This window comes from Etheostoma spectabile, chromosome 22, assembly GCF_008692095.1.
Source record: "Etheostoma spectabile isolate EspeVRDwgs_2016 chromosome 22, UIUC_Espe_1.0, whole genome shotgun sequence".
Taxonomy (NCBI): domain Eukaryota; kingdom Metazoa; phylum Chordata; class Actinopteri; order Perciformes; family Percidae; genus Etheostoma; species Etheostoma spectabile.
Genome location: NC_045754.1, coordinates 10,194,351 through 10,219,984, shown reverse-complemented (window position 1 = coordinate 10,219,984; position 25,634 = coordinate 10,194,351). Strand labels below are relative to the sequence as shown.

Genomic DNA, 25,634 nt, shown 5'->3' with positions numbered 1-25,634 from the left:
CGTATATATTCTGTGGTGGAAGAAATACTTAGGTCATTTTACTTAAGACGAACTCCACCAATTTTACACAATAAAGTCTATTTAAAGTTCTTGAGTACCACTGTATATGTGAAAAAGTTACATAAAGCCTTTTTGAGGCTCCAAAACACAATAAATTGCCTCAAGTGATGCGTTGGTTTGGGCTGAAAACTGCAAGTTTGAAGTGTTAAGAGAAGCTAGAAAGAAGTGAGCTTACCTGACCTCTGTAGCCCACCCCTCTTCTCTGCTTGAGACTAGCAGCTTGAGTCACTGCACGCATACAACACTCACAATCTTAGTCTTAACAGTCAGTGTTTGAGTTGCATTGTGGGCGAGGCAGACGCCAGGTTTTGACAAGTAAGAAGAATATACTGTATAGTATAAAAAAGATGCTATGTCTTTTTTTCCCCATCCTATGTCTGACAAGGGTGCAATGCTGCATCAGTTCCGTACTAGTACTGCAATATAAAAAAATACACCATTAATGTGCATGTAAAAAGTTCTGAATTGAAGTAAAAGTAAGTATTTTAATCAAATGTACTTAAAGTATCAAAAGTAAAAGTTCTCATACAGAAAAATGTTTACTTTGATGTTATACTATTATATGAATGATAGGAAATAGTCAAGTAGAGTACAAATGTCTTAAAATAATGTTTTCTGGCACCAGTGTTCGTTAATTTCCTGTCATGTCTCACAGCTCCAGAGCTGCAGTGTAACTTTGAACATGGACTGTGCAGCTGGAAGCAAGAACAGAGTGGAAGAGATGTGTTTGACTGGACTCGCATCCATGGCCCCACTCCGTCCTTCAACACGGGGCCCTGGAAGGACCACACACTGGGCACCAGCTATGGCCACTACCTCTACATTGAGTCCTCAGTCCCCCAGGAGTTCAAAGACACAGCCGTGTTACTGAGCAGAGTCTTCCATCCCACCCACCAGCGCAGCAAGGACCCTGCCAGCTCCCGCCACCACTGTGTTTTCCGCTTCCATTATCACATGTACGGCTCACATGTGTTCTCTCTGGCTGTGTACCTCAGGACCAGCTCTACAGTGCATGGGCACATGCTGTGGGTACGATATGGAGACCAAGGAAACCTATGGCACAGGAAGACTGTCTACCTCTCCAGCGCTCGTCCCTTCCAGGTAACTATAATGCTCCAGAAAGTGATCCAAAATGGGGAATAAAATATCTTCTTTATGTGCTTTGAGACTTCTGCTTGTCTCATTGCGTGTGTAAAGGGTATTTCTGTCATCAAATGTTATTTCTTACTTTGCAATGAGCAGAAAGACAGAATATGCTTCAGATGTTCCTTTCACATCCCTTGCATTACTAAAGAAATTTAAAAATTAACATTGAAGACAAGTTTATCATTTTAATTAACAACCATGTTGAATTATTACTGTAAGCTGGTTAAAGTGGAGCTAGTTTTAATTTCATTACATACTCATTATATACTATTTTAATACAATACCACTTGTAGTCACATCACATCCCGCTTTAAATCATTTGCTTTCAGTCCCCTTGTGTAGTAAAAGGCAGACATGAGCTACAGGTAAACACAGTCCCCTGGCAGGCAACAATGAAATGCTAGTGAAGCAAAGAGTTTGTGTTTAAAAGTGCACTGCAGCGGTGCATGATGAAGATCTATCCAATAGCTCCACTGCTCTACATCAATCCCTCAAGATGGATGTTCTGCTGTCATTACTTATGAGTGAGTGTAACTTGACAGGCAGGTAGAGACTTTTTTATTCCATTATGGCATTGAAAACAGGAGCTCCGTTTGTCAAGTTAACTGACTGCAGAAAGGGTCAAATGGAAATAAAGAGACACTGAGGAATTGAATTCAGACTTTGTTTGCTACCGCAGCGGGCACGTTGCCACAAAATGATAAAGTATATTGATTTGACATCAAGATATTTACTCCTGAATTTGCATTTGTGATTTAAGGACCAGTATAGCCACATCTAATGTACAAGGAAATGCATGTAAAAAGCAGTAATGATCTTAGCAACATTAAGTTAATGAAAAAACATTTCAAAACATGTTTGCAGAACTGCTGCTTGAATCATGCTAAATACTCACACGGCGCCTCTTCCAGATAGGGCTTCAAATAAACATTTAACAGGCATCCTTTGTTTATTAGATTAGCTATATTCTGCAGTGCGCACAAGTGCTGATTTGATTACTACAGTAACAACATCCCCAGAATTCCAAATTCTGTTCCACTTCTTGGCACAGAGTCAACAGACAACTCATCTGAGGAAATTATATTTTAGCCAATGACTTTGTTGCATTTGAAAGCTGCTGATGAAACTTAAAGATCAGTTTAGCAACGCTTACTGGCAAGCAGGCAAGAAAATACACTCAAACATTTAAACAGTATTTGAAACAAAGCAGTCCTGTTTCTGCATGTCAGTTTCTAGAGTAAAGCTATGGAACAGTCTACAGGTGGAACAAAAGCAATGTCCAAACATTAAGCTGTTTAAAATATAAGTATAAGGACATGGTTTTCACGGGTTTCAAGGAGATAGAAGGGGGTTGCTTCTCGTTTTTTGTAATTTACTGTTTTGAGTTTATGAAATGTTTTCTTTCCTCGTTTATGTTCCTCTGTTTTGTAAATAATTGATGTAAATTTGAAATTGATTTTGGGTATGACGGAGGGAGTTCACATTCACAATTGGAAAGCGGGTAGATTTCAGAATGATTGAATTGAGTACACACAGGGTGGGATTAAATAGGTTTATACTTATTCCCACTCCTTTTAGGATATGTAAACAGATCATCAAGTGTTATTTTTTGTTATTGATTTGTTTTGTTTTTATGTCTTGTCTGCTGTTCTGTTACATATTTTAAATAAAATCAATCAATCAATCAAAACCCCCACATGAAGAAATCTTAAGTGTTTTGGGACGGTTTTGGTGTTTTGTTTTTGTATATAAATGGAACTAGATTAACTGCGTAAATGTAGACCATTTTCACATGTGCAATTAAACATTTATGAATGATGACCGCATACCAATCAGGTGTTCCAGCATTATGCTGTTATGCATGCTTGCTAACTGCTGAAAATATCTTCCTGTGTTTATTTTTGCTTTCTCTTTTGTCAGATTTTGGTAGAAGGTACAGTTGGAGATGATTTTAATGGAGACATTGCCATTGATGACCTTTCCTTCCTGGACTGCGAACCATATGAAGGTAAATGATTATGCCATAACAGAAAATAAGAACTTTTTTGGACAAAGTGTTCCCTTATTTTTAATTTCTACCTCTTGCTATGTGAATTTTACCGTGCTTTGTTCCAGGAGAGCTCCCCACAGCAAATACCACAAACCCTGCAGTGACCACTCCAGCTCCCACAGTTCAGCCCCACAGCTGCCTTGATGGAGAGTTTGTGTGTGTGGCACATGGAGAGTGTGTTGCCAACAGCAAAGTGTGTGACTTCAGACGGGATTGTTCTGATGGTTCAGATGAATTAAACTGTGGTAAAATGCCTACACAGAAAGCTTTCATTATTGCATTGGAATGTTTTCACAGTGCTGTGTCTGTCTTTTCTGCCCCTCCCTTCTGTACTTTTTTACTTTAATTTATTCATGTCTTGTTTCAGTGAAGGAATGGTGCGATTTTGAAGGTGGTGACACTTGTGGTTGGAAGGGGATCGACTCCTCTTTGGGCACAATCCACGCATTTCGCTGGTCCCCTGACCAAGGGGTGAGCATTCATGATGGAGAACTGTACCACCGTCCTATTAATGACCATACGCTGTGAGTACCAGCAAATTACTATATGTAACTATTTCTGTTACAGTATTATAAATCAGTAATCAGTTAGTTGATTGACAAAAAAACAAAAATTCTTTGATTCCACCTTCTCAAACTGTGAGGACTTTAAGCAAGTAAATGAAATGTCTGGTTGAAAGTTCTGGTTGTCGTAACTGAAAGTAAACATGTTTGGAGCGATAAAAATAAGACCTAAAAAATCTTTTCTTTAAAGACCTATCCTTCAAAAACATGTTTGCTTATTGGATGTTTGACCTTTACTGTGCAGAATGATGTATTTGCAGAGTTTGACACCAGAAGGCTGTATTGACATTTGACTGCTGAGGGGGAAACGTTTCTCTGTGATCACTTTAAATATGCAATTTACACAGGTGTAATCTAAAAAAGACCAGTTTATATATTTTATATATATATATATATTTTTATATATATATATATATATATAAATAATAATAATAAGTGATATGTTTTTGTGAAAGAACACAGACACAAATTAACATTCAAAACGTATTGTTTACGTATTGTGAGTATTATACACACCTGGAAGGGATTTTTACATTTTCAGGAAGCCACTGGAAGTAAACTAGGAGAAAGAACCACACGTGTTTAATGAATTTCAAATTGCAGAAAAGAACAGGGTTTGTTTACCATTACAAAAAAAGACATTCTAGAGAGAAAAAAACAGTATTTGGAATTGGAAAAGGTGGCACACAATCAAAGCAATCAGTGTCCAGAGGCCTTCTGTTAGAGCAGTAGTGTTTCATGAAAGGTCACATATATACAAGAAAGTCAATACAATGCTGCTACTAACATTCACTGCTGGATTCACCGGTGGGGGAAATAATTCTTGAAGTTGTTCTGTAATTTCTGTCTTTCCTCTGATAGAGGTGGTCCAGAGGGTTGGTATATGTTTGCAGACAGTTCCAATGGTGGCTACGGTCAAACCACTGACCTCCAGACACCTGCCATCTCCTCCACTGGGCCACACTGCACCCTGGTCTTCTGGTACTACATGTGTGGATTCACAGTGGGATCGCTGCAAGTAAGAAGAGTGAAAATACCGGATTCAGTCGCAAAATAAGACTCAGTGTAAAGGGTTTTATCAGAAAACTCATATTTATTATTCTCACTCTATTTGCAGGTGCTGTTGAAGTATGAAAACGTCACTCACGAGGTTTGGTCTCAGACTGGTAACCAAGGCAACAAATGGAGAAGAGGAGAAGTGTTTTTGGGGTTATCAAACAACATCCAGGTCTGTAAATTACTAGAAATACTTTTAAATGTGTTATAGTTGTATAACACATTTAAAAGTATTTATTTATTGCGATGTGAATTCAATGTGATGAAATGGTTCATATCAAATATTTCAATAACACAATTAATCAATAATAATGCACCAAGTATCTGTTTAGCTTTTGCATTGGTAATATTTCCCCTCTGATTCAGAGTCCTTGAGTGCCGAGAAAGGCGCCTTTAAATAAACGTTTTTTTATTTTTTAGTATTTGTTCATTACAGAGATTATGTCTCTTCACTTTCAATATGGACCTTTTTCTATTGGATAAACTGCTGCTTTGTTGGCAGAATAATCACCCGCCTATCTGAGTATAACACAAAAAAAATCTTTGATGCAACAACATCTGTTCATTACTTACTTAACTCTTGAACTGAGCACATTTGTAACTATTTGCAATGTTGGGCTCTACGTGAGATAAAATAGAGTTTACAGTGACATAGTGTATATTCCAGTGTAATGATCACTTTTACATTAATAGATGTGCAATTTAGATTATTGACATTCAGTTTAACGGTCAGCCTCTTAGGTGACTGTGCACATCAATGTTAATTTGCCTAATTTTAGTCACGGCGGGCTAAATTAGACACCCAGACTTTACGATCAATGAATTGATTGAGGCTAATTCAGTCTAATGACTCTTAACTTGTGATTTCAACAGTATTTAAAGTTACAGTCATTTAACGGGGTCTGCCTGCTGGGGTTATTCCAGGTCAGTGTGACTACACAGACAAAGGTCTTGAGTCATAGCACGGGAGCAGGCATCTCTTTGACCAAATACCGCGGCCTTTCTACATTTTCAGTTATGCACATTAATCGTTGTCAGACCGGACAGCCAGATCTGTGCTGATGGTTCAATCGGCAGCTGAAGGGCACTTTTACACCAAACAGCTATGAGCCTCATTTTAAGAGTCCAAGTACCCTTTTCCTCTTTTCTCTGAGACCTTCATCAACTGACTCCAGAAAAACATCACTCATTAAAACAGCATCTATGTTGCAATGCCTTGTCTGATGATATTAACCCTGGTGTTTATAAAGTATGACAGACAGGGCAAAGAGTCGATCCTTATAGTAGTTTGTTGTCCTTTTGTCAGGTGATGTTTAGGGCAAAGCGAGGGATCAGCTACATGGGCGATGTGGTGATAGATGATGTCAGCTTCCTGCACTGCTCCCCTCCTCTTCCTTCAGACAGGCCATGTACACCTGAGCAGTACGCTTGCGCTAATGGCCAGTGTATCCCTCAGGACAACCTTTGTGACTTCATCAATCACTGCGGGGACAACTCTGATGAAAACCCCTACATCTGCAGTGAGGCCTCCTCTCATGTCTGACTGATGACACCCTGTGATTCATTTTCAGACAATTGTATAACCTGGATTGATTTCTTCTTTTATTGCTGTCTTTCAGAGGGCTTCAGCGGGAGCTGCAGTTTTGAGTTTGATCTCTGTTCCTGGCGTCAGTGTCGACAGGATGACTTTGATTGGCTGATCAAAGCGGGCAGCACTCCCACAGTTGGCACCGGGCCATCGACTGACCACACCCTGAGAAACCCCTCAGGGCACTACCTGTACCTGGAGGGCTCCTTCCCCCAGGCAGCTGGAGACGCCGCCCGCATATCAGGACCCTTAATGAGCCACAGGAGCTCTCAGTGCAAGGTGAGAAAACTAGACTACAATAAAGGCTGAAGATGATTTTTTACTTCATTCTTGAAATTATGAAACAAGTGGGTATGGTAACATCATTTTAAATGAAACAACTGGAAGAACATGACTAATGAATTGACAATTTAATTTTGCATTGATGCTTCCGTGAGAACAAAGGTTCTGCATAAAATATATGGCTTCAAATAAATACTGTCCAAAGTCATAAAAGTAAAATTCAAAAAACTATAACATTTAAAATAGACTGAATAAGTTTAAGAAAAACTAATTAAATTTTTTTTATAAAATATTGGCACTCTTGACATGAATGCTGAGACTTATTCTGTGGATCTAATTTGAAAGCTTCCCGCAATTTCCATTTTAAAGGAACAAGAAAGTGTGTTTCCATTAGTCTCTGTATGGCATGTTTTAATTGAAGATACTGCATATGGTTATATTATATAGGTAAAAGGTATTTTTATCTAGTGTTCTAAAAACTAATGAGGTTGAAGAAACAGTTTAAACTTCATGCTGTAGATGCAATTCAGAATATAATTTCCAATCAGGAAAAAAAAAAACGTAACGCTGACCAAATTACAATTTCGGTCCATTTCACCAGAGATAAATGGCTTCTTAAGAAAAAGCAAAACTACTCCTTTAAGCTTGCAGTTGAAAATGTGCTGCAACTAGACAAGCAATTACAATTGGAGTGTATGTGCTTGTGCACTTCGTAGTGTGTCAGTGTGTGTGTGTGTGTGTGTGTGTGTGCGTGCGTCCTCCCAGCTGTCAGCCTGATGCCCTACCGGGAACGATGTCTTGATTGACAGCTGAGTTTGCTCTGCGTTTTGTGTATGTCTTATCCCACTCCTGACCTGTCAATCAATCACGCAGATAGCAAAAAGGCACCAATTAAACTTAAGGGTGGGCTGTGCAGGGAGAAGTGAGAAGAAAAGAAGGATGGGGCAATCTCTCTCCTGAGATGGAGGGTGTAGTTTTGCAGCTGTAGCTCCATTTAAAGAGAAAACCTATAAAACATGTGACTGCCTCCGTGCTGTGTCATGAAGAGACACTTTTTCTCTCCAAGCTTTAATCAGGACAAGGACTGAAAGGAAAGTGCATAGATCTAGTGAATAGATAAACTTAATTACCTTTATATGCCCATACTTTTGGTTTCATTCCATATTCTGCCAATTACAATATGTAATACTTTATGCCTGTCACTCAGACTTTGCTCAAAACCCAACATTTTGATTGCATACTCTATTCGTCTTCAAATATGTAGGTGCAAAATCAGTTAATATGAAAAATGTCTACACTCTTATGATTGGAATGAGAAGAAGTTACAGTGGGAAACGTTTTAAAAGTATCAATCACATCTGCACACTCTATAAGTCGGTGCCTTATTTTGACATATTTCTAATTTTCTGTTGTTTGTCCAGATGCGTTTCTATTTTCATATGTCTGGAGACGGCCTCGGGACCCTCAGTGTGTACAGAAAAAGCGAAGGGCAATTTCATCTCTTTCTGAACCTGACAGGAGATCAAGGAAACTATTGGCAGATGAGGGAGATCCCGCTGAGCCACAACAGGGACTTTCAGGTCATGTTTGAGGGCAAGGTGGGCCGAAGTGAAAAGGGTGACATCTGCCTGGATGACATCACTTTTTCTCCAGGGTGTCTGCTCGCCTCCTCAGCTAAAGTAGAAGACAACACTCCTCCTGCAGGTAGAGACTTTACTTTGTCTCCTTTGTTTTATATATGCTTAGATCTTTTACCTTTTCTCCAATCAAACCAAATTCTTGCAAATCTAATGACATTCCCATCAGCCTCAACTGTACTTTGTGTTTTGTGCTACTCATCAAATGCTAGCATGCTAAAAAGCTTAACTAAAATTGTTAACATCGGAACATTATATCTGCTAAATACCATTCAGCATGAAGAAGTCTCCCTGAGGCACTAACATGGCTTTATATCTGTTTCATGTTCTTCCTTGCCTTGTTTAGAGCTGTTAATGATTTGGCCTCCCTCTAAAGCCAAATAAGACACTACAGTATGCATGCACTGTTGCTACATAACAATTGAGACCTTTTGACAACTTTAACACAATGTAAACTCAAAAACAACATTTCGAAGTAGCAGTTAAGTTCAGTAGACTTTGGTTCAACAAGGCACTGTAAAAGTAAAACGCCTGGCTTGTTTGTACTTCAGCAATAATAAAATGCCAGTTTATCTCTTCCAACGACCGGAGCCCAGATGAAGGCCAGTGTGTAGCTGGAACATGTTTGTTTTTTGTTATTGTTTCTGAAGGAACGAGCTAGTCAATTACCGCTTTTGAATTCCATTATGACAAGGAGAGGGTTGGGATTGCAGTCTTCTTCTTGCACAACTGTATCCCTTTAGGGCTGTTTTCCCATGTAAGGATATTTCAAAAATGTTAAACATGACTGACAGTGTGAGGATAACATGTCTGTGGAGCCCCAAGTGCCACATTACATTATTTTCCTGATTAATGAAAGATATGACAAAATCATTGGCGCTTTATTTATTTTTTCTGATAAGAAAATTGGCAGTTTCTGAAATCAATACAATATTTATGAACAAAACTAAATAAAAATTACCCTAGTCTATAAGGCATGACCAGGCACACCTTCAATAAATAAGTAAATAATCTGCAGTTTCTTTCATCAGTGTTTGATTTTGCAGCGTGTAAAGATACAATGCTGTTTAATTTTGTCAAGAAACTACAGTCATGAAAAATATCTGTTAACTGCTGAAGGACACACTCAGAAACGCTCTGAAATATTTACTTGACATCCTGATATCCACAGTGTTTGTCACTGACTAAAGCAAGTTTAACCATTGTCTGTATTTCGGACTTGGGATCAATTCAGCTATTTAAAGTTCATCTGCATCCCTTACATTTTTTATTAGGGGACTCTTTAAGATGCGTGAGAAAGCAACAAGAGCTGATTTATTACCATTGTTATTGTGGCTATAATTGGATCTATTAAATGTATTACCTTAGTCTTGTATTGGATGTCGGGGAGAAGAAAGAGTTTCTGGATTGTCTGTACTCAGAAAACTGTGTGGCCCTGTTCTCCATGTCTTTTTGAGATGAGCTGGAGGAGGCTCCTGTCTAGCAACAAAAGTGTGATGTGTTGGATTTTCCTTACAGCTGTCTCTCTCTCTTCACTGTCTTGCTGTCTCTCTGCATTTGTCAATATAACTAATTACAGTGAATAGCTAAACTCCCTCAGAGTCTCTACTTTCTACTGAAGAAATAGGCCCTCTGAAGGGTGTTGACAGTGTATGCTGTGGATTATCCAGAGCAACGGGGCACTGTCTTTGGAAAGAGACGTGGCTGTTACATTTGTTTCACCTCTGCTGTATTGGAGTGGAGGCAGAGTTTACAGACCTTATATTTTATGAATGTAGCTACTGTACAACCCTATCCTCCAGTCTGACTCGAAAGTTGTGCATCAGCATAAACAAGTTTATTATATATACATATTCTGTAAGTGATCTAGCTTAAGCAAAGAAGCTGGCAGTATCTGTCATATGGAAGTGTATATAATAAACTTGGTTAAGAAATATTGCGAAAGAGAAAGGACTGAAGAAGTGTTTATTTTCAAAACTTGACAGGGGCATTTTGAATACAAATACAAAAATAGAGCAAATAAAGTGGGATGTAAGTAGAAAGGGATGTGAGTTTGGGTGACAGTAGAGGGATTCCTTGAAGGTTAAGACGGGGAGTAACACCACTGACAGTTCACCCCATCGTGAAGAGAGCCAGGCGAGAGAAGAATGTCTGCTCTCACTGCTCCCTTTGCTGCTGCAGGCTGCACAGAACGTACAGTAATACTGATGAGACCAAAGACAGCAGGAACTGTAATTATACTGAAGCTCCTCAGGGTCCTTTTCCTCCACCGCTTCATTTTACATCACATTATATGATGGAGTAGTGAGATACACTGCATGCACCCCCATCATGTGTTCTTTTATGGCTGGGAATTTTTATCTTGGCTTTAACAAGACAGTGTAGAATATCTGCCAACTATTTTATCATTATGTACTCACAAGTAAGATTAAAATTTAAATACAAAAACATTTAAATACAAAATAGAAAACACAACAAAACCATAAAAACCCCTCGACTAACTAAAAGCCTGCTTGAACACTGCTTTTTAAAAGATTCAACAGAATTCACACACCGTAGAGAGGGAGGCGAGGCTTTCCACTAAAACACAGTCTAAACACAGGCTTAGCACATTTAGAGACTACAATGTATATGTGTATGCCACCTGCATGGAAAAATGAAAAGAATATACTAAAAAAATTTACATACAGCATTTGAGCAAGTCAGAAACATGAGTCCAAATTTAACATTGTGCCATTTTTTGCTTTAGCAGCATTGGACTTGATAAACTAGGCAGCAGAAATATGTAGTTATTGAACTATGAAATGGATGAGAAAATGTATTCGGCATGGGTGTGCATGGGTTCACTAGAGGAGAAATAGAAAGATATCCATCATGCTCATGATGGACACTTTATTAGTTACACCTGTTCAATCTAATGCAGTCCAATTCAACAGCCCTGCCATCTACCTTTACGTAACTCATAATGTTCAGTCTTTGATGATGAATCATATCGTTATTAATGAGTTAAAGATGTTGTACTGTGGACTACATTACATTCAGAGGTGTTTCTAATTTAGTTTGCCTCCTCTATTTACATACATAAGACGTGCAGAATATTAGAAACACCTCTCAATATAATGCAGTCACACAACCACCATGACCTCAATGCTAAATTGTGTAATTGAATTAACACCTTTATGGGTGAAAATCATCAAAAGGAAACATAAGAGTTCAACAACAACAACAATAGAATGGATCACATCATGGCACCTTTGGTTGGCATTATTAGACAACTTTCTTTTGACTCCAGAGATATGAATTCATTAAAAAGTTGATCTGGAGCAACATCTTTGCACCAGGGGGCAGTATACTATACCAACATACTGTATATCAGGACAGTGGGTCCAGTGGATCCCTGGTCTGAGGTTCACATCACACACGGCAACGCAGAGCCCTAAAGTTATAACAAGATATGTACTGCAATTCATGAGGATACATAAGTGCAGTCAGATGCTGTAGTAACAGGTGAAGAACTGCACATGATTGGCTTTAACCAATTTTCTCTTAAATTGGTCCGCCAGTATGCTCCACATCAGGTGGTAAAGCAGCCTGGCTTCACAGTTGGGAGCCATGGCTTCCTGGCTTCCTATGTGTCTTTGTTGGGGCTTACTGCTTCTGGTCCTGTGCATCTGAAGAGGAACAAAGGATTAGGAGGGACTTATACCCCCTTCTCTCCTTCACTTCACAAAGGGACCACCCCTGTTCATTACACCTCCTCTCCCTTTCTAACACTCCCCAAAAGCAAGCACTAACCCCACTGGAATCCCCGATGCAAAAAGAAGCAGATTAGAGCCTCCTGCAGCACCGCCACCCTATGATACACTGATTTCGGCTTGTAGCCCAATGCTCCCTTGTCTTCCTAAGCTTTTTAAAGAGACCTCTTGGGGTTCTGTTAAATTTGTTGAAGGACAATTTCTTATTGTATCATCCAATTTGCAAAGGGGTACTTTGACATTTTGAGAACTATGCCATTTAGCTTATTTTGTTGATTGTTACCAATCTTCAGTTAACACAGACAATTTGAAGGTATGGCCGGCATATGGTTATATTAGCTTTGCATAAAGACTGAAAAGAGTTGGAAGTAGCTTGTCGTGCTCCGTCTAATGGCAACAAAAACATCTGCCAGCACCTCTAAAGCTCACTGACCAACACGTCATATCTTGTTTGTTTAATCCATACAAAAACCAAAGCGTAAAGCAACATGTTGCAGTTTCACAGGTGATTTTGTGCCAGACTGTTACTTGGCCAGAAGCAGAAACTTCCTGAAGTCTTTGTTTCGATTTTACAGATTAAACAAATAATATAACGATTAGTGAGCTTTAGATGTGCTGGTAGGTAGCTTTTCTTACCTTTGAACAGAGCAGGCTAGCTGTTTCACCCTGCTTTTGAGTCTTTATGCTTAGCTAAGCTAATGGGCTGCAGTAGCTTGATATTTACCATGCAGACATGCAAGTCTAATCAGTCCTTTCTTCAGTCTTTCAGTAGGAAAATGAATAGGTGTATTTACCTCCTCACAATCTTAACCTTGACCCAGGTCTCGCCGTACAATAAAACGTTAGCCTGCTTGCTAGACACAATGTCAACATACCTTATCTTTGCTGCTCGAACTTTAAATATAAGAACATTCACAGCTACGTACTGACGTTGGGAGACAAACACAGGGAGTCTGAATGATATGATTTACTATATGTATCTTTTTGTTCCAGGCTCCTGTCCTTCAGATTTGCTCCCTTGTGAAAATGGCGGATGTTTCACTCCGGATCAGAGCTGTGACTTCACAGATGACTGTGGTGATGGCACAGATGAAAAGAATTGTGGGACTTCCTGCTCCTTTGAGAACGGGCGCTGTGGCTGGAGGAGCTCCCTGGCCGATAATTTTGATTGGACACTAGGGACCGGATCTGTGAACAGCATACAGCCTCCATATGATCACACGTTAATGGATGAAAGCGGTATGTGTTTACAATTTTGTGAATCACTCATGCACATATAAACAGTCAACTTATTTGAAAGTTGGGAAATGTTGTTAACTGTTGATTTCCTATTAAAAAATTAAGTTCCTTACTCTTCTAGCCTCCTCCACAACTGCATCTTCACTTCTGGCTGGTTTTGTATAATCACAATGAGCTGACTTTCAAATGTTCACCTGTAGAACCCAAAATGCTGCGGTAGCTCTCCAGTCTCCAATGTTTTATTCATGACTAAATCAATAAGCTTCTTCACGGTATGTGAATAGCAGGTGAGCCTTCAGGTGATTGCTGCAGGGGTTTTAGCGCTGTAATTCCATTATATTGTGTGCATGCTAAAATGTGAATAAACACATGTGCACATGAATAAACAAACCTGTAGCCTAGATTTGCACACACCGCTAACGGAGGAGCTTCTCCTAAACATCTTAAAAGTAATTCAGCTTTGATACGGCTTTGTGAGAGTGAACAGTTAGGCTGATATAAATGAGATTTTATTAAAAACAAAACCCTGGATTACATGCACACCTCATTTGCTGTGAATCATGCTTTTGTGTGACAATCCAGAGCATGAAGGGCAGGCTCCACCGCGCTAACAATGACAACTACTATATAGAGAGATAGTTACTGAATGTAAATACATTAAATGGCTAATGCTGAAAAATGCAGGCCATAAATATCAAAAGCAATGTATGTGTTCATGAAGATCTGAAGGATTCTAACTGTAAAATGTAAGTTTGTTTGGTTTATAATGTTCAGCAGTAAAAGTTATGACGATAAAAAGTTCCAAGGTCCGCGGGTGTCGGAAGGCAGTGAGATATTGTCAGATGTGTCAGAGATTACTCTGCGGCCCCTAGCCCTTGCCCTCCTGCCACACTGTTCGTGATCTTGCTGTAATTTGTCTCTGGCTGTGAGAGCTGCTCGCATACACAGTTGGTTTTCAATTTCTCTTTGCCCCATCTCACTCATCACTGCTTTCTTTACCATTACTTCTCTTTTTTTCTTCTTTCTTCAGGTCATTTCATCTTGCTGGAAGCCACACCAATTGGACTCAAAGGCGATAAGGCTCATATTAGGAGCTCTGTTTGGAAAGAATCGAGCGTCATCTGTAAACTCTCCTTCTGGTACCACATTTCCCACAAGGCCTCAGGAACAATCCGCCTGCTGATCAAGGTAAACCATCTGCCGCAGTGTGTTTGGACTCTGATATTGGTTTACACAATCACGATAAAAATGATGAATCTAACTAAATAAAACAAACTCTGTAGACCCATTGCTTTCCATCAAGTGTGGTTACTATGGTTGCACTCGGTCAGGGGTAAAGTCTGAATATATTAAATTATGTTAATGTAGATCGGAATCACATGAAATGAGTGCAGCTGTCTGTCAGTAATTTGGTAAAAATAGAGGTGTGGCTGTCAATCCCTCTGCCAGTTTTTTTTTTTGTGATCTTTGAGGGGTTAAGCTGAGTCATGGGGGTCGCGGTCACCCTTCAGCCCAGAGCAGCCCCACTCCACCATCTGGGCACACACCAGCCCTGCCAGTTCTCAAGGTTTCTTGCTTGTTAAGCATTCGGCCATGTAGTTACTTTATGCTTGGTTGACTCTCAGGGATTAAGATTTTCTGCCATTGAAATTCTGCTGTGATTTACTGTGTCTCCATCCTGTGCTCTCCACAGTCTCAACTTCTTTTAACTTTGCTAGCTACAACTCAAGGTCAAGGTGCAGAAGTTGTGCAGATTCAGTCTTTAATGTGTGATTGTGTGTGCGAGTGTGCAGATTTGTCTCGCATACATACGCGCAGCACGTTCATGATTGTTACTGTGTCCTTGTGTGCTCTGCAGAAACCATTTTATGCAATTTGCAAAACACGTCAGCAAATTTTCATGTACATTTTTTTTTTTTCCCTTCAAACAGCAAGAATGTGTATCCTGCCTTGCAAAATTCACTAAAACTGTACCATGCTGCAGTCATGGAGGCAACAGAGCTCATGATATGTCTTTTTTTAGAAGAGAAAATCTAACTTATTTAGGAGATAAAAGCTCCATCAGCCTTTTAAATGTTTCAAAAAGAGTAAGTGTTTTTTATTGTCAACAAATGCCATGAAAAGGCCAAAACCGACCATGAATTGATCCCTGTTGTGATTGGTCAACCAAATTCAAACAAGCCACTCATCGGGCTGTGATTGCTCACAGTTCCACTGGGCAGCACGTTTGAAAAACTGGGCTGGCTTTCTCAATCAATGGTTAATTCCTGTTTGAAATCAATAGAATTTCAAACAGGAATGTGGGCAAGCCGTTTTCAGGCAGTTGAGGAAAAAGTGCTGTCTGTGGGTGAGAAAGCTCCATTTGGAGTGAAATGTGTTTTTTTTGTTCTTTAAACATTTACGTACAATAAACTATATAACACACTAAAAGATGTAAAATAGCATAATAGGTGTTCTTTAAAACAATATAGCATTTTCATAGCCTCGATGTTGCCTTAAGTCAAAACTGCTAAAGAATAACATGAATACATATTTGCACACTCTGCAAACATCAAAGTGTTAATACAGTATGATCCATCTTTAAAGGTTGGTTGAAGAACAATGGCAGTTATGGTAATGTCGCTGGAGACTTTTTAATGGCCAGAGGCACAGAGTGGGAGGGAGGGGATTAAATTTACCTGGCAAGTGTTTCCCTCTGTGAAGTCTCATGAGGGGCTCAACAGTCCTGTCTACAGTATTTATATCACCAAGCCTTTGAACTGCTTGAGTCGTTATTCATCACACAGTCCTCGGCAGTGAGTGGACTGGACATGGCAGGGTTTTGGAATGAACCAGGAGGGTGGTGCTGCAGACAATTTAAAGAACACTGTGTGTGAGGTCTGCATGCAGTCTGATAATAACACGCAATTTTAATGTATGCATCTAAAACATGCAACACTGCATGGGATACAAAGAGATCCACTAGATATTTAGAATGTATGAGAGTAGAGTTACTCCCAAAAAGACAGAAGCACATGTTCTGTTTTATGGTTTTGGTTAGGGTCGGGCGATATGATTATTTTAATGATTATTATTGTTTAATTATTATATATATATTTTTTTTCATTATTAGTTGAAAAAAAAAGTTGAAGTTATTGAACGGGTTCTTGATTCGAAAGGTAGTTGTAGAGTGGCACTATAATACATTTTTATTTAAAAAAATAAAAAATTGTGTATGCACTCAGGACTGAAGGTGAGCCGACAGCCTGCCAGCGGTTACACACAATAAAAAAAAATCCATGAATACAAATTGGATTTCAGCTTAGTGGGGATTTAACATTTTCAATAAAATAAGCAAAAATGTTTTAAAATAAGCATTTTATTTTGATTGCAACTATCTTTGTTCCTTTTTGACCTCTTGACTGTCACCAGGGGGTAATAAAAAAAGGTATACGTAGGTATAGCCACTTTCTTTTGAGCAAATTTTGGGTTGCATTGCCTGGACTGCGCGCTCAGGAAATGAACCTTCACTTTTATCAAATAAACGCCTCGACTGATATGCCACCGAGAAATCAGATGTGAGCTACATATGCCAGTATCACAGACTCGTCTGTCACTCCAAGGCTACTTTTATGGATTGAGCTTGTGCTCCATGACATAAATCTGGATAAGTCCTGCTGTAATGCTGCCTGTTAATCTATGCTCTACTCTCACAGTAACAAGATTATTTCAAGCCAGGGCTGCACTGGCGTAAAGCAGAGGAGACAGCCTGTGCATTCCTCACCCTAGGGTGCATATTAATAGGCCTTCAAACTGCAGAGCAGGATGTGACATTGCTTGTCCTATGGTTTTAAGTATATCAGACCAGGTCTCTCTTACTGCAGTCAAACACCTGGCCCCATTGTGCAACTACAAGCCCAGTAAGTTCAAAGTCTTAAATCGTTAGAAGTTCTACTGTGTCCTGTTTACCTGCTCATCTGCAGTGCCAAAAAAAGTTTGACACTTCTGAGATTGATTTTAATTGTGACACTGTCCTAAAACTGAATTAAAGACCTTGCAGTTATTCTGTCACCTTTCAAAACGTCCAGAGGACAAGGAAGCTATTATGAATAATTGCAGAGTTAAAAAAGTCTTAATATGAGACTCATGAACTTCAGTAGGATGGGTATTTAATTATAGTGTCCTCTATTAAACACTCAGTGGTTTTACACGGCAGCGCTTCTTTCTATTGACCTGAAGCTGAAGTAGATTTTAAAAATCACTCTAATCACCTCAAGCGATAAACAAGATAAAATGTTTGTGAGTGTGTGTTTCCACAAAATGTATAGGTAATTCAAATGCAAGTCCTAGTAAGGCCCTTTCCATCTATATTACCTCTTCTTTAGCTGTCAGGTTGCTTTAGGAATCATGTGGTGATGCATCAGGCTTGCTTCAGGTTTACACGTAAAAGATAAGGATCAAACTGCAGTAAATAGGGCATTTGTTTTGGGACTTTTTTCCGTGGATTATTACACATTTGGTGCATAAGTGAGTATTTATGGCAGCAGGATCATGTACTGTATGTTGGATTGATTCAGAGTAATTAACAGTGCCTGTGTTCAGGGTAATGAAAAACATGTTCCACAGTGCAACAATGTGGATCGTTGATGTGGTTTAGTAGTTTCTGGACAACAATGGAGCTCTTTGGCACAGAGGAATAAGATCAGGCATTGGCTACACAGGTAATACCTGTTAGTAGGATCAATTCATTGTTAGGTTTTGGTCTTTTCATGGGTTGTTGACAATAAGAAACTGATGATGAATATCTGACTGCTTTTGACTGCAGCCAGTGCTGCAGAGAGGCTGATGTTGTTGTCACACTTTGTTCGCAGATCAATCTTCCTTTTATTCTTTTAAAAAAAGTATTTGTCTTAATTGTCTCAAATTCAATGTTTCTTGGTTAAATTTGAGACTATTAGTATTGTATATAACTTGTATTTTTGTTTAAATTGAATGAGGAAAATAGAGAACAATTTGTACTGCTTTACCAATAACTGTTCTAGTTCTCCATATTCTTGACTCTTTAATGTGACTCGATGTGACTTTGTATATGTCTCATTCATGCCTTTAACACAGCATTAAAAACCGCCGGTGAGATGCTGGCTCGGAACAACATACTGTATATCCTCTAAACCGCTGTCAAGTCCCATTCATTGTTTCAAAGCTGCATTAGTCATGATTTAGTTCCCGGCTTGTACCATGGGAAAAGACAGAGAGGACTTACAGAGGAATACACATCGGTCCGTCTTTTAATATGTTCCATATGTGGCATGAGAGAAATCCATTACCATAACTCAGGCGGAGCAGGCTTTCATTCTGAATAGCAGGTCGCCAGGCAGGGGAACTTATTACTAAAATGTTATGCTGATGACACTTTAAAGGCTTGTATGGTATTCACTGTTTTTTCAGCAGTCTGCCCAAAAGTTAATTTTAGCTTATTTTAAAGTGATTCACTCTTAACCTATGACATATTGATACACAAAGTTTGATAAATATGTTTCTGATAATAATCATCGCTGTAGCCTGGAGTCCACTTTGACTTATGAAATGTTTACAGTTGACGTCGTAACCAAAAAACGCCACCACATGCTCATCCTCTGTCAACTCTGCTCTTCCCCACAGACGGAGAACGATTTGTGGGAGGTGTGGAACAAAACAGGGCATCAAGGGCACAAATGGAACCGAGCGGAGATCCCTCTGAGGAAGCTGAGGAACTTTGAAGTGATATTCGAGGGCATCCGCTCGAGGGACATGAGTGGAGGGGCTGCCTTGGATGACCTGGAGTTCACAGACTGTGCCCCAAGTAGGTGATATGAACAGCACACACAATTTGTAAGCAGTGTAAATGTTGCCTATTTATCATAAAAAGATAAAAGCTAAAGAAAGAAAAATAACTGCCACTGCAACCAACACTAGACTACACAAAAATTATTTGATAGTATAATTAACTGTACAAAAAACTAGTTAGTAATGGTAATTTGGTTTCTAAAGAAATGCTTTCACAATTCACAAAATTGTTTTTTTTACCAGAGTTAAGAATTAGATGAAAAGATCAATACCATGCATATGTTTAGCCTAGCCTAGAATAAAGAATGGAAATTCAGGGAACAGCTAGCCTGGCTCTGTCTGAAAGTCCAAAAGTGTCTGTTTAGCGACCCTAACCAACCAGCTGGCTCTAGTTTTATACTTAGTTCACAGAAATTAGAGTGATATCGATCTTTTCATCTATTGATCTTGAGGGGAAAAAAAGCAAATAAGCTTGTTTGACAAAACGTTAATTTCTGTGATTTATACACAATCTCGATTCACCCTGTTCACGATTTAACATTTAAATAACTTTTTTTTATTTCTTTGATTCTCATTTAATTTTATGAGCCGACTGCATCACAAACACAACTACTTTCTTCTGTGAGTTTTAAACATAGACTGTATAAAATAGGTTCTAAAGCACCCCCAAGTGTTGCAGTGCTCTCCCTTCTCTTCATCGAAGCCTCTATGTTAACAGGTTTGTGGTGATGCGCAATGTGCTAGGTGCCAAACAAAATCTATGTTTGGTACTGCCAATTTGTTTTGTTTTGTCATGGTCAAAAAAAGATATCAATTCTAAGCTAAAAAATCTTGAATCCTATTTTTCCCCAAATCATGCAGGCCTACAAACAATAGAATGTTATTTTCAAAATGGAAACTAGTAATCTACCTAATTAAAGCTGAACTACAGTGGTATTGTATTACAGTGCAAGTACATATGTCCTCCTGCCTTGTTTGGTGCTTTGCTTTGTCATCTATAAAGGGATTCACCTTTGTAACTTAAATACCGTCCTTGCAGCACTTTCATTTATGTGTGAGGGTTTAAAAGTGCAAGTAAAAAAAAGTAGAGGTCATGGGAAATGTCTTGAAATTTCATTGTCCCAAAATGGAGCACTGGAGTGGAAGGTTTGTGTAAAACCAAAAATCTCACCACCTGGTAAAGTCTCTGCACACATATTAAGCTTGCTTTGTGCAGAGTAGCAATGCAAATCTCACATCTGGTTTCTCTAATTTGAAGAAAAAAACTTAAGTTTTACTGAACTTTAGATTGTTTGAGAAAAAATATTCATGCTTGAGACTCGTTTACTCATTTACAGTATTGTCAGTCAGTTTTTCATACCAGCACATATCTAACTCTCTTTACTTATCTTTACACTTTTCTTTGAAGATTACTGAATTACCTGACAATTGACTGACAAATTGACTGAATAAGACGTCGAAAGTCCACTAACTATTGATAGAAAAAAATGTACACTTACTTTTACAATTACTAATTTAAGCAGTTTAGCTGAATAAGAAATCTAATCTGATTCATAAAAGGTTTCCTGCTTTTGTTTACTGTCGCCTCCGCCGCTTGTGTCCTTTAGTGCAGAGAACAGGAAGTTTTTAATGGAACACTGTTGTTCATCGAATCATTTTACCTGATACTAGATTAAATTCATCTGAGTGGAAAAGGGAAGATAGGTTTCCTGTCTAGTGGGTCAGTCCTAAAAAAGATTAACTGATGTTGAATATAAATATGAATGTTAATTTGTCTTGGTGTGTTTTTAGATGTTGTGGAGCCGCACAGTTGCCCTGCAGTCACAGACTTTGTGTGTCACAGTGGCCACTGCATTGAGTCCCACCTGGTGTGCGACAACAAGGCCGACTGTGCTGATGAATCAGATGAGATAGACTGCGGTGAGTGGAAATGGGTTTCTTTGAAATTGAGAGTGAATCCATCTTACTGTAGAGCAGAAAAACAACTTCCAACCCAGACTTCTCACTCATTCCTTCCATCTTTCTCTCTCGTAGCACACATAGTCGGCTTGCCGGGCGCTTGTAATTTCAACATGGATGAGACCCAGTGGGAAGACACCTGCCAGTTTTCTCAGGACACTGATGATGACTTTGATTGGAGGATTGGTCATTGGAGTGAAACACAAGGAACTGGACCGTACGCTGACCACAGTCCTGGTCAGTACCTATTCAGCTAAACATCAGCACATTAACCATGAAAATAGGCCCTTTGTCCTGGCCCTCCAGAGAGACAATATTAGTACTTTTATATTGACGCTCCCATCAACAGAATGGGTTATATTGACTATTTTGTTAAGGATACGGGACTTTCGTTTTTATGGTTACAGTAATAACCACGTGGTTAAGGTTTTGGAATGTCTATAGTCATGGTAAAAGAAACCAATATTGACTGCAGTATATATAAAAGTTTGTGAGTTTTTCATGACCGAATCAGCATTTGCCATCACACAACTTTAGGGTCCTGCTAATGTTGCTTTCTGTCTTGTTTTTTTATTAAAAGATTATTAATGCTGTCAAAAATAAATTAGGAACAAACAACTTCTGCGTCCTCCTCACATCCTCCTTGTTTTCAGCTCGCAGGCTGCTCGGTGCTGCGCCTTTTATAATTACAACCTGACAGCTAGGAAATAGGAGCTTCTGACAGGCATGCGAAGGCAGGGTTAATAACGCATCCTTATCAATGTCAGCCTGAGTTAAACTGAGCTTAACAGCATTGGACTTGTTGTTTATCTTGTGTACAGTGATGCTGTTAAATCAAAATATGATTTTTGCATCGTTGTTGCTAAGATTACACTTACACTCATCTATACAAGGCCATGTTTACCTTTGTTTCCATGTGACTTAATTTGCATTATTATTGTTTTGTGCCTTGGCTGGCAGTATTTGTTCTTTTTGTTAATGCGGCTTGTTTATACAGTAGGGGTCCTAAAAATGATGGTTGGGGTTGAGAGGCATCCTTGATAAGCAAAAGATAACAGCATGAAAATAATGAAAAATCTTTTTCCAGTTTTGTATAGCATGAGTTTGTTTGAGGGAAAACTATGTGGCAGTGCTTTACTTCAGAGAGAAAATGAAACAAAAGACAAAGTAAAGCAGAAGTCATTTGAATCCATCAACAATTTAAAGTGTAGTATACTATAAATGGCTATTAACTCAATTTTCATAACTGTTTATTTGTACTGGGAGATGTATCATGTATCTTAGTTATCATATCCTCCGATCTCTCTATTTGTAACTGGCGACTTTTTTTCATTGTTAACCGCTTTAATGCCTTCTCGTATTGGTTGTGTGTGAGTAGCTGAGTCCACGCCCACTGCTGATTGGCCAGCTGAGTTTATTGATCTTAGAGATGAATCTCAACACTGGGTGCTGTGTCACAGGGTGAACTTATGATCTCACTACAAAGTGGATCAATAAACTGGCCATCTGTAACACACACATGCTCATAAGAGAGCTGAAGGACAAGAGGTGCACATTACATCATCAGATGATGTTAACATCTGAATGTGCACACAAAAGTTCTTTTATCTGTATATATGCACACACTCTGTTTTTAATTTTTCAAGTCAGAGGAAGAGAATCCAATGTTATGGGTGGGAGCAGGGTTTGCTGTGCGCTGTGGATTGCGATGGGATTAAATCCCTTTTTAACTCATGTGGAAAACTCCCACTTTGTTCTGGCCTCACACAGATGCTGTCTCCTCTCCGAGCCTAGCCGAGCTGAAGAAGCTCTCTGCAGATTTTGGCTGCAGGCTACAACATTTCACAACCCCACAAATGCTTTCTTCTGTCCAAATAATATGTATATTGGAACCAACAGAAGAACGTTATTGGATTTCTTGCCTGCAGTAAAGCTGGAATTAAATGGTTGCAGCTTCAACGCTCTGAAATATTACTTACATTTTACATAAATGTACTGTAAATGTGAAGTGCTCCGCAATGTATTTATTTCCAAAGGTGGTGGGGGGAACTTCCTTTACATACAATCAGCCATTCAGAGGGAGGGTGATGTTGCCAAGGTGACAACCAAGAATCCATTTCCGACCAGTATTGGCCTGTGTCACCTGCGCTTCTGGTTCTTCATGCATGGCTCTGACAGGATGGGAACGCTGAAGGTGATTTAATCTGAGCCACATTTCCATAAATAATTCAAAGCCTTTTTGTGTTTGTTTGTGTCAGGTATCCAGCTTTCAAATAAGTTTTTTTTTTTAATTGTCATTTGATGTAATGATCTGTCACAGTCAACCTGAAGGCCTAATTTGGTTCTGACAGAAGTGTCTTTTCTATTTTACTGCGCCTCTCACTGCATGACACTCTGCTTACTGTCAATCACCCGATGCCCACAGGAAGAAGAAATGAAAGCCTCCATGCAAGAAAATAATCCATCAAAGAATGTCACCTCACAAACTTGATTATCATACCCATCTTTTCATGTCATTTTCCTGTGTCTTCGTTTGGGTTAAATTCATGAGAACAAACAATAAGCAAATGTTAAAAATATTAATTGGGTATAATGTGTACTTGGAAAATGCCCAAACCTACATGTAGCTATACACTAATATTCACAAAAGTGCTATAACTTAAAATAGCACAAATATTCTCCTTTTAGATGCAGTGTTAACATTTCTTAAACATTAACTAGTTTGAGAAAAAATGTCTAACTTTAAAACTTCTAAAAAGAGCCATGTAATATAAATTATTAAATTAAAAGCTTTAAAATTCACTTGAAGTATTGGTAGATTTTAATGTGTCAAATCAAAAATCAATCTTTACCTGAAAGTAGATATTAATTAAGACCAAAATGTATTTTAGTTAACATTTTATTGACAAAACATGTCAATCTTCAATGTCAATCCATGTTGCCCATAATGTCCATCTTCCTTTTTTCACCTCAACAGGTCTACACTGTTGGACCCAGTGGCACCAGTCTGCTAATGTGGGCAGCCACTGGAAACCATGGTAACCAGTGGAAATACGCAAATGTCATCCTTTCCAACCCAGCACCTTTCAGAGTGACCTTCCAGGCAGAGGTGGGTGGAGACATGTGGACAGACATTGCCTTGGATGACATTTCCTACACTGCAGAGTGTATGGTACAAGGTAAAGTTCTGTTACTTCCATTATTTTTTTTCTCTTTTCCTTATTTGCTGTCCTTTCAGCACAAGTGTTTCATGCAAGTTCCAATATTGCAGAAAAAGAATAAGACCATTAGCTAGCCGCGGTTGTTCACTCACAGGAGAATTCTTAAAGCCCCTGCGAGATGTGAAATGGACCCCTAACTGTGCTGCCCAGCAAATATTGTCCTGGTGCACCTGTCTATTTGCACATATTTTAATTAAGTAATGTGCAGACATTTGGCACAAAATTGGCCCTTTTCTATGCAAATGAGTCTTGTTGCAAAAGCAGTCCAATTCACAAAGATCAGAACTAATAACACACACAGTTATTGAAATGAGCATCTTCACGGAGTTGGTGGTAACTGAAGCACATTTACAAGGGGTATTCTCCACTTCAAATCATGCCATCTTCTTTAACAGTCTGAAGGTGGACGTTTGAAAAATGCTATAGCACTGACATCAGACATACAGTCTCTCTCTGTTACATTAACCTTGATTGTAGCTTGCCGTCGGAAGAGGCAAGATTTAAACTTGGATAATTGCAATCAGATGCAAAAAAGGGGCAAATTGCACTCAGCTGCAAAACGTTACGGGTGTGTTTGAGCTGTAATATAATTAGTGCAATATCCTTTGTAAAGCGGATCTAGACACGGGGAGATGCAGTTGCGCAATACATGGTGCTATCAGCTGCAAGACATTCTTTGTGAATTTGCCCTTCTGTGTCTTTTTCTGAGGTTTCTCACTTTTGTGTGTGAACTTAAAATGATGAAAGGGGCTTTGGAGTGTGTTAAGCTCTCTGCACGTATGGGTAACTATGTGCATGTATTCTCCCTGTGATGTCACCTCAGGACCAGTAACTCCCCGGCCTCTGACCTGTGGTGTGGACCAGTATCAGTGTACGTACTCCTATCAGTGTATCCCGGAGAGTTGGAGGTGTGACAGAGAGATGGACTGTGCTGACCAGTCCGATGAAGAGTTTTGTCCTACTGTGGAACCTGGTACTCTTCCGCCTCAGGGTCGCTGTCCCATTGGACATTACCAGTGTTTGAATGATGCATGCATCCCCTCCATACTACGCTGTGACGGCGTCCCAGACTGCCCTAACGGAGAGGATGAGTACAGCTGCCGTATGTACAGTATATCTGTGTGTCTTTGTCAAGTTTTTGGCTGGTGCCAAACCCATGTAGTGCTGAGTAAGCGTGTCGCAGCAATTTTCCACATGATTGCACGATTGCTTTTATATTGTGTGTTGAATACATTTATTTTCATTTACATTCATTTCAGGCACTTTTGTTTAG

At 39.1% G+C, this 25,634-nt stretch overlaps 1 protein-coding gene across 2 annotated transcripts in view; it reads left to right on the top strand.

Annotated features, from left to right (window-relative positions):
• The window catches only part of malrd1 (MAM and LDL receptor class A domain containing 1), a 45,476-nt gene that overhangs the window by 13,005 nt on the left and 6,837 nt on the right, over window positions 1-25,634 (top strand). For both annotated transcript variants that reach the window (XM_032504241.1, XM_032504240.1), the window contains exons 10-26: window positions 716-1,161; window positions 3,127-3,214; window positions 3,322-3,501; window positions 3,624-3,780; window positions 4,681-4,837; window positions 4,937-5,047; window positions 6,182-6,395; window positions 6,495-6,742; window positions 8,167-8,449; window positions 13,131-13,376; window positions 14,407-14,564; window positions 19,017-19,197; window positions 20,973-21,101; window positions 21,216-21,377; window positions 23,177-23,334; window positions 24,118-24,319; window positions 25,185-25,463. In XM_032504241.1, the coding sequence (XP_032360132.1) occupies window positions 716-1,161; window positions 3,127-3,214; window positions 3,322-3,501; window positions 3,624-3,780; window positions 4,681-4,837; window positions 4,937-5,047; window positions 6,182-6,395; window positions 6,495-6,742; window positions 8,167-8,449; window positions 13,131-13,376; window positions 14,407-14,564; window positions 19,017-19,197; window positions 20,973-21,101; window positions 21,216-21,377; window positions 23,177-23,334; window positions 24,118-24,319; window positions 25,185-25,463 (3,399 nt within the window). The remainder of the gene's footprint in view (window positions 1-715; window positions 1,162-3,126; window positions 3,215-3,321; window positions 3,502-3,623; window positions 3,781-4,680; window positions 4,838-4,936; window positions 5,048-6,181; window positions 6,396-6,494; window positions 6,743-8,166; window positions 8,450-13,130; window positions 13,377-14,406; window positions 14,565-19,016; window positions 19,198-20,972; window positions 21,102-21,215; window positions 21,378-23,176; window positions 23,335-24,117; window positions 24,320-25,184; window positions 25,464-25,634) is intronic.